Here is a 9,203-nt window from a genome sequence, read left to right as displayed (position 1 = left end):
CAACCTCAACCCGACCTGGTTGGGTAGAAATGAACGAGGCCTAAATAATATTATCAATTGGATTTTTAGTAAGGAAGAGAGAGAGAGTTATGCGTGACAAACCGTTGATTTTGATGGTGCATCAATTTTGGGTGTAATTTATTTGATGGATTTAGTGTAGGTTATTGGTCTAGGACTGATTTGGTTGTGTGAGTTTTGCAAAATTTAAATTGGTAGATTATTATATAGTGGACAATGGTATAGATAGATTAATCAATCGCGGACGCTAATGGTATCCGTACATTGCATCAGAAATACTATGTACATAGGGGCCTACATAACGACAACAACTGTTATACAAGTATTCCATCTTTGCAAGCGTGCAAGCAAACAATCTGGTCCATTAGATCGTGATCCAACCGTATGTCACATTTAACACTTAAACCCTTCCATTACCAGCTCAATAATCTTTATATAAAAACCCCTAACAAACTATGGTTATATCTATGATTGAATCCTAATCTAATAAATTAGATGGTTTATTTGTACGCTTGTATAGCAGTCGTTGCCCCTACATAAAACGATGGAAGAGTACGGAACGGGAAAGGAAAGTAAAAGCCATACCCGGGGAGAACGCGACCAGTCAGCCACTATCCCACTACCATCGCGAGATGCCAAAGACCAAAGTCGGGGAGCGAGGCCACATGTCAGTGTCGCTTTGACGTTACTTATACGTACCCGTCCGCACCACCAGGCTGTACGATCTGCAGTCCTTGGCGTCCTCTTTCTTTCCCATTCTACCCACGCCGAGGACACCCGCCGTACCGTACCTTCTGTCCAATCGGATTCCATACGGCCGCCGAGCCTTCATATCCGACAGCGAGTTTCCTCACCGGAGGAGCAGAGACGGAGGGGCAAATACGGAAAAGACAGGTACAACCCGTGTTTACCCTAGTTCGACACGCTCCAGGGGCTACATCGTCGTCTCCCCGCCTCACCACATCTCACCTCGTCTCCTCCTCCGGTCCTTCCCCCATCTCTTCGCCGGCTTCCATTTCTTGCCTGCCAGTCACTCTCGTCCGCCGCAGATCGAGAAGCCGCCACCAAACCCCCCCTCCACCACCGTATGACCATGACAGCCCAGCAGCACCGGCACCCCAAGCGCCGCTGCGTCGCCCTCTCCCTTTCTCCGTCCCTCGCGCGCATCCCCGGCGCCCCCACGCCGCCGCTCGACTCGCTGGCCGACGAGCTTCTCTTCCTTGTCCTGGACCGCGTGGCCCAGGCCGACCCGCGGGCGCTCAAGTCCTTCGCGCTGGCCTCCCGCGCCTGCCACGCCGCGGAGTCCAGCCACCGCCGGACGCTCCGCCCGCTCCGCGCGGACCTCCTGCCCGCCGCGCTGGCGCGGTACCCGACCGCGACCCGCCTCGACCTCACCCTCTGCGCGCGCGTCCCCGACGCCGCCCTCGCCTCCGCCGCCGTCTCCGGGTCCTCCTCCGCCCTCCGCGCCGTCGACCTCTCCTGCTCCCGCGGGTTCAGCGCCGCGGGCGTCTCCGAGCTCGCCGTCGCCTGCCCGGGCCTCGTCGACCTCGACCTCTCCAATGGGGTCGACCTCGGGGACGCCGCGGCGGCCGAGGTGGCGCGGGCCAGGGCGCTCCGGAGGCTCTCGCTGGCCCGCTGGAAGCCGCTCACCGACATGGGCCTCGGATGCGTCGCCGTCGGGTGCACGGAGCTGAGGGAGCTCTCGCTCAAGTGGTGCCTTGGGCTCACGGATCTGGGGATCCAGCTCCTCGCCCTCAAGTGCAGGAAGCTCACCAGCCTGGATCTCTCCTACACCATGGTGAGCGTTATTCGGGTTTCTTGGTTTCTCTGTTCGTTTCATGGACACAAAAAAAGAGGCGACGGACGATTCTGTTTTTGTTTCCTTCTAGTATGTTTCTTGATTTGATTTAAGGGGCATCAGGCTCCCTCTTTAATCCACCGGAGCAAAACGGCCTTCAGTTATGGGTTCCTTTGCTAAAGCTGCTACTTTCATCAGTTACTACTTACTAGGCCATCATTCTGATCGATCTAATTTATTCAGCTAGTGTTTAGGGCATTGGACCACTGTGTATAGGTAGTATAATATTCTTGATCTGCAGACGTTCTTATATCTGTAAACATGACAAATCATCGTTGCAACAATGGATCGGCAGAGCAGTACTAGTAGCCAACTCTACTTTCTCTTGCAGCTTCGTGCCTAGTGCGTAGCGACCCCTTATCTTATCGTGCTCGAGTAATAACAAAATGGAAACGTGTCTTCTGTTTTAGATCACAAAGGCTAGCTTGCCTCCCATCATGAAGCTACCCAGTCTTCAAGAGTTGACACTGGTGGGGTGTATTGCGATCGATGATGATGCTCTTGGTAGTCTTGAGAGAGAATGCAGTAAATCACTACAGGTGAGGTGCTTATGGCAATTTGTCGTTTTTATTGATTTGCTTGTTACGAGCAAACACACGTCATGTTCATTTCAAACACTACGGTATTATTTTCTATTTCATCTTACACTCTTAGGTTCTGAACTCTGAAGATGCCTTGTCTCCTTGTCTGAACTCGTTACCTGTACTAAAATATGTATTTTTGATTGGTCACACAAAATAAGTTTTGATAATAGCACAAAGCTCAGCTTATTACTGAACTGAACTTGCATGCTTGCACGGTTGCAGGTGCTTCATATGTCTCAGTGTCAGAATATCACAGGTGTGGGAGTTTCATCCATCCTGAAGTCGGTACCCAATCTATTGGAACTGGAACTTTCATACTGCTGTCCTGTAAGTAGCTAATCATCTGGTCGTGTTATTGTATCACCTTGGCATAACTTGAGCCCTCACAGATTAATTTACATCCTTCATGTATCAGGTCACTCCTTCTATGGTGAGAAGCTTCCAGAAGCTTGCTAAACTTCAGACCCTGAAGCTGGAAGGCTCCAAATTCATGGCCGATGGACTAAAAGCCATTGGAACCTCTTGTGCTTCTTTAAGGGAACTAAGTCTGAGCAAGTCATCTGGAGTGACCGACACAGAACTCTCTTTTGCTGTGTCAAGGCTAAAGAACCTGCTGAAGCTGGACATTACTTGTTGTCGCAATATCACTGATGTTTCACTAGCGGCCATAACTAGTTCATGCTCTTCTCTCATCTCTATGAGGATGGAGTCTTGTAGCCGTGTTTCCAGTGGAGCACTCCAACTGATCGGGAAGCACTGTTCTCGCTTGGAAGAGTTGGACCTTACTGACAGTGATTTGGATGACGAAGGTACTTACTGAACTGGCTACTGAATTATTCTTCCCTGGATGGACCTAAAGCCGACTCTGAATATTTTCTGTGCAGGATTGAAAGCTCTTGCCAGATGCAGCGAACTTTCGAGTCTAAAAATTGGTATTTGCTTGAAGATAAGTGATGAAGGTCTTACCCACATCGGAAGGTCTTGCCCAAAACTCCGCGAGATTGATTTGTACAGGTCATTACTAGACATGCCTTGTTGTTCTCTTTGTTTGGTTGATCTTTGTCAGTAAACTAACTTATATTTTCCGTTTCAGGTGTGGAGGCCTTAGCGATGATGGAATTATTCAAATTGCGCAGAGTTGTCCGATGCTAGAGTCTATCAACCTATCATACTGCACAGAAATAACAGACCGCTCACTGATTTCACTATCAAAATGCTCAAAGCTGAATACTCTGGAGATTCGTGGCTGCCCCAGGGTTTCATCCATCGGGCTCTCAGAAACAGCGATGGGGTGCAGGCTGCTTTCCAAGCTTGATATTAAGAAATGCTTTGGGATTAATGATGCTGGAATGCTTTACCTTTCCCAGTTCTCTCATAGCCTCCGTCAGGTATTGCCCTTCTCTTCTGTAACTGTAACAGGAATCTCGTGGTACAATGTGTGTTCTGCAACTGTGCTGATACCATGTATGTCTCATTACAGATAAACTTGTCATACTGTTCAGTCACCGATATTGGGCTTCTTTCCCTTTCTTGCATATCCGGCCTGCAGAACATGACGATCGTCCATGTAGCGGGTATAACGCCTAATGGCTTGGCAGCTACTCTTATGGTTTGTGGTGGTTTGACGAAAGTGAAGCTTCATGAAGCATTCAGATCCATGATGCTTCCTCACATGATAAAAAATGTTGAGGCACGCGGCTGTGTTTTCCAATGGATTGATAAACCATTCAAGGTATTCTACGGCTCCCCTGGTTGCCTTACACACAGCATTAGACCCTTGTGCTCGCCAACTCGTTCTTGCCTAATTTGCTACTCGAAAACGCTACACACTATTTGTTTCAGAAAAGCTTGGTTCTATTCAGCTGTGTTTTGTGCTGCCAGATCTAAATGCAATGCTGTGTTCTTTTCTGTGCTTTCAGTATATTGTCTATGATTGAAACACACAACCCATGATTTTGCTTATGGATGGTGTTTTTTTCCCTTCAAAAAAAGGCTTAAAGAAGAGCATAGCACAGTTGTCTTGAATCTATTGAGTGGGTTTGTTCTTACAGAGCTATTACAAGGCTGCAAAAGTAAAACAGTGTCTGTCTAATAACTGGTGTGGCATTGTAGGTTGAGGTGGAACCTTGTGATGTATGGAAGCAACAGTCGCAAGACGTGCTTGTACGATGAGAATTGAGTTGACCCTCGAGCATGTGGCTATCGTGGAAATCATGGCATGCATCGTTATGGATGGATGGGTTGTTGGCTGGCAATGTCATCCGCGCAAGTGATTCCTGTGTTTGAGCATAGGTCTTGATGTTGTTGTATACTGGTATAAGCAAGTGATTCCTGTGTCATCCGCAAGTGTATGTATGTCTTGATGTTGTTGTATACTGGTATAGATGAGTAGGTCCCACATTTATTTGGTGAGGTGATCATTTGACAGGAAGTTGCTGTATAGAATACTACCATGTAAAGATGTCGATACGGAAGGGATGAGAAAATGGTTTTGAAATTTAGTACGATATGCCTTTTCCTATGTTCGTTTAGTTTTAATCCGTACTATCTTCTACTGTTTCTATAGTATTTTTGTCTCTATAAATTACAGCTGCAGCAGTCTAAACATCTAGCTTTAATCTGTTGGTTGTTGCATTCATGTTTGTGATCAGCTGGAATGAAGTGGCTTGCATTGCAGGTGTACCTACCCCTGTTTGAAGAAGAGAATTGTAAGGCTACTGATGGTCTCTGCTTTCTAGGAATGAAGTGGCTTTCCTGGTTGCATTGTAGTTGCTGGAGTTTAGTCGAGTTCGATGTGAGTCAGTGTTGGACATGGAACTCGAAGCACAGTGCACGCACATCGTCTGAACTAAAAAGGTAGGCTGAGACATGAATGGCAGGTAGAGGAGAGACATGAATGGCAGGTAGAGGAGAGAGCGAGGCTGCTAGCAGCGTTGCAAACTTGCAATGGACAGGTGGTAGAGAGACAGGGCCATGGCCATGGCCCATGGACAGGCAGCTAGTAGCATTGAAGAAGCCGCTGGCGGCCATGGCCATGGCCCATGGACAGCCAGCTAGTAGCATTGAAGAAGCCGCTGGCAGGAGCGAGTTGGAAGCGACATGGGCGGCGGCCTGCGCGGCGCAGGCATCACGTTGGCGCCGGACACACACACACAAAGGAAGTTGCCAACCACGGGGTAGCTGGTCGATGCTCCCGTCCCGTCCGTGTGACCCCTTGTCCCTTGATGCTCATGAGTAAATGCCCTGCCCTGGGCATCTGCGGTACACGGCCGGGTTGCGTTCCGCCATGGCTCGCCGTTGCGTTGCGCTCAGCGGCTCAGGGCAGGGCTGGGCTGCTTGCATTGCTCGAGCCCTTTTCCTTGCTTCCTCACAAGTTCTCCATCCGTCCTATAAGTAGGAGGAGCTTCATGACAATTTGGTAACACATCCATCTACGTATGTATACAATATTAGAATTTTAAGAATGGCCCGTCGCCATACGCATGCTGCCCTACCCTACCGCTACCGGCCCTGTCATTAAATGCCTCCCACCACGATACGAACCAACCAACGAACCAAACATAAATTCAGCCCACCGCTTCGAGGACAGGACGGAGGGAGCTCACGCGCGAGCAAAGCAAAGCACAAGCAGCAATGGGGATCTGCTGCGGCAAGGCCAAGGCGGCGGCAGGGGAGCCCGACGACGACGAGGGCCTGGGCTTCCCATGGATGCACGACGACCTGTTCCACAGCCACCTGTGGGCCAGCGCCGGCGTCTCCGTGCACACCAAGCAGGGATGGAAGGGCGCCAACCAGGACGCCATGACCGTCTGCCAGGTGATGGCCTCACCCTCCCTCTACTCTCTCTCTCTCTTCCTGCATTAGTTGCAGAGCCTCTGCCTACTAGTTCGCATCTGTGCACATGGCCCATATGCAAGCTGTTCAAGGTGTTGTCGTAGCTTGCATTGCAATGCAGGTTGCAACTTAGCAACTCAACAGCTTGAGAAAAGTGCACCGGATCCATCTTGTATATCCGCTCAGAACTGAAATCTCGCAACCTGAGACTGAGATATGCTAGTGGAAGAGAACAATTAAAAAAAAAACTGATTTCTTTCAGCAAAACTGGCTTCTTTCAGGACTTCGCCGGCCAGAAAGGCCACATCCTCTGCGGAGTGTTCGATGGCCACGGCCCTCGTGGCCGGGAAGTCGCTCGCCACGTCCGCGACACCCTCCCGGTGGAACTAGCCGCCGCTCTGAAGCCGAGAACCGGGGACGAAGATCCCTCCGCCTCGAGCGACGCTTCGAAGCCTAAACCTGACGAAGATGGCTCAGGCGAGAATGGAGAAGATGGCTCAGGCAAGAATGGAGATGCTTCGAGCAACGCCGATTTGGATTCCTTCGACAAGTCAGGAGGTAGCGGCTCGTCCAGCGACGTTACGAGCGACGAGAGCCAGCAGCAGCAGCTGCTGCTGTCCACTTGGAAGAACGTGTTCGTGAGGGCTTTTGAGCAGGTGGACGAGGAGCTGAGGCGGCTTTCAGGAATCGACTGCATCTGTAGCGGCACAACTGCAGTCGCTGCTGTTAGGCAGGTAGGCACTGGTTAACTCTGAACTGGAAACTAGTCTTGTTTCGGTGATCTCGATTGATCTACTTGTCCCTTCATCTGCTTGTCCCCTCATCTGCACAGGGCGATCACTTGATCGTTGCCAATCTGGGCGATTCACGCGCCGTCCTCTGCACCCGGGACAGCAAGGACCGTCTGATCCCTGTCCAGCTCACCACTGACCTGAAGCCGGATCTGCCAAGTGAGCATCCGAGCTCTGTCATTCCACCCGTTGTCGGATCCTGACTGAGATTTTTTGCACCGTGTTCCTGCACGCCGGCCTGCAACAGGTGAGCTCGCGAGGATTCTGAGCTGCAAGGGGAGAGTGTTCGCCATGGACGACGAGCCGGACGTGCCCCGGATGTGGCTGCCGGACCAGGACGCGCCGGGCCTCGCCATGGCGAGGGCGTTCGGTGACTTCTGCCTCAAGAGCCATGGCCTTATCTGCGAACCTCAAGTCTACTGCAGGAAACTGTCCGAGAAAGACGAGTTCTTGGTGCTTGCTACTGACGGGGTAATTAATCTATTGATTTTTTTTAAAAAAAATGAAAATTCATTTATGTGATTGGCAGTTTTAGATTCCTGTCACTCTCAGTCTATCCATTGTCCTTCGTTTCTTAATCAGAAAAATGCTCGCACGCATGCAATTCTGTTCCAAATGAGTGATCTGGGGTGCAGAATAATATAGCATATAGTTCCCTTTCAGATTAGACCCAACGAAAGAAACTGTCAACCAAAACAATGCATGCGTGTCACTGTCTTCTGTTTACTGTAATGAACTCATGGTAGTTTTAGCTGACGATGGCTTGTTTACACAGTTCACGACAGCTCTCATATATATGATTTCCTTATTACCGCCATTCAAAACCTGTTGCAGATTTGGGACGTGCTGTCGAACAAGGAGGTGGTGAAGCTCGTGTCATCGGCGCCTGACCCGTCCAAGGCGGCGAGGCAGCTGATCGACCGGGCGGTCCGAGCGTGGCGGCGCAAGTACCCGACGTCCATGGTGGACGACTGCGCCGTCGTGTGCCTGTACCTGAACCGGCGGGCCTCACCTGCTCCCGTCGAGAGCAGCAGCGGCCTGCTCCCAGTTCCCGACGACGTGAGGCCGGCCGCGCCTTTCACAGGCAGCAGCTTCCGCAGGGCTCTGACGAGCAACGGCCAGGCGGTGTCGGAGGAGGGGACGACGGCGGTGTGGAGAGCGCTGGAGGGGGTGGCGCGGGCCAACTCCGTGATCAGGCTGCCGCGCGTGGGCCGCGTGCTGAGCTGGCGGAGGCGGTCGACCTCGCTGGACGAAGACGACGGCGGCGAGCGGGATTGATGGACTCGGGCGGGGAGGGCATCGGAGGTCGTCGTTTTCATGGCCGGTACACGTAGACGTAGCTAGATTCGTTCGTGCATGGGCCGATGGACGCGAGGTGTAGGATTTGATTGGCCTGTCGCATTCTGGTGTGGCTGTTGCAATGGATGATGCGACATGGACAGGAGTAGCATTTCTTTATCCCTGGCTGATGAATCAGTGAGTGCTTTTCATCCTGCTCGTCTATGTACTGCTACTGCACTTGCTGTAACTGAAATTTGTGGGTGAGATTAGCATCTGACAACATAAGAAGTGAAGAACGTGACTGCAGTACATGACTGATCCAATAGTGCTAATTTCATCTAGGTGGTTCGGTTTTCCTTGACAGTTAAGAGTCTCTAAACTATAGATGACCAAATGGATCGTGCTTGACGGGCCGGCCCAAAGCACGACCCTTAATAGTGCCATGCCAGGCCCGGCACGAGAGCCGTGCCGTGCTTGGGCCGCTACCTCGGCCCGTAGTACCGGTCCGACACGATTATATATTTAGCTTTATATTTGCTATTTACAAGAAATGCACTAGAGTTCTACTTGTTAGTCTTCTTCATGTAGCGTTTTTAGCCTTATAGAGGAAGGTTGTGGGTTCAAAATCTCACTCGCGCACAGTTTTTGCTATTTTTTCTGATTTAATGGGACAACGTGGGTAAGTTAACGGGCCGGCCCGGTACAGCTACCAGACCGGCGTGCCGTGCCTGGGCCGTGGCTGCGACACGCGGGTCGGTCGAGCACGACCCGATTATCTGTCGGGCCTAACGGGCCCGTGCCAAGCCGAGCAAACCATGAGACTCTGTGCTAAATGTA

General features: G+C 51.0%; 2 protein-coding genes across 3 annotated transcripts; both read left to right on the top strand.

Annotated features, from left to right (window-relative positions):
- Positions 1-881: 881 nt before the first annotated feature.
- Positions 882-4,981, top strand: LOC103647160 (F-box/LRR-repeat protein 3). Of its 2 annotated transcripts, XM_008671722.4 has the most exons (8): positions 882-1,816; positions 2,287-2,415; positions 2,683-2,787; positions 2,876-3,269; positions 3,345-3,474; positions 3,554-3,848; positions 3,941-4,192; positions 4,573-4,981. In XM_008671722.4, the coding sequence occupies exons 1-8, from the start codon at positions 1,106-1,108 to the stop codon at positions 4,630-4,632; spliced, it is 2,076 nt and encodes a 691-aa protein (XP_008669944.1). In that variant the 5' UTR covers positions 882-1,105; the 3' UTR covers positions 4,633-4,981. The 2 variants fall into 2 exon arrangements, with proteins under 2 accessions (XP_008669944.1, XP_008669943.1); XM_008671721.4 differs by having other exon boundaries at positions 3,941-4,981.
- A 1,083-nt stretch (positions 4,982-6,064) lies between these two features.
- Positions 6,065-8,574, top strand: LOC100273364 (putative protein phosphatase 2C family protein). Its single transcript, NM_001147803.1, has 5 exons — positions 6,065-6,276; positions 6,576-7,028; positions 7,127-7,244; positions 7,333-7,556; positions 7,920-8,574. The coding sequence occupies exons 1-5, from the start codon at positions 6,094-6,096 to the stop codon at positions 8,361-8,363; spliced, it is 1,422 nt and encodes a 473-aa protein (NP_001141275.1). The 5' UTR covers positions 6,065-6,093; the 3' UTR covers positions 8,364-8,574.
- Positions 8,575-9,203: the final 629 nt, after the last annotated feature.

The sequence above is a fragment of the Zea mays genome, chromosome 2 (assembly GCF_902167145.1).
Source record: "Zea mays cultivar B73 chromosome 2, Zm-B73-REFERENCE-NAM-5.0, whole genome shotgun sequence".
Lineage (NCBI taxonomy): Eukaryota > Viridiplantae > Streptophyta > Magnoliopsida > Poales > Poaceae > Zea > Zea mays.
The sequence above is the reverse complement of the archived record's forward strand: the minus strand, read 5'-3'. Positions and strand labels throughout refer to the sequence as shown.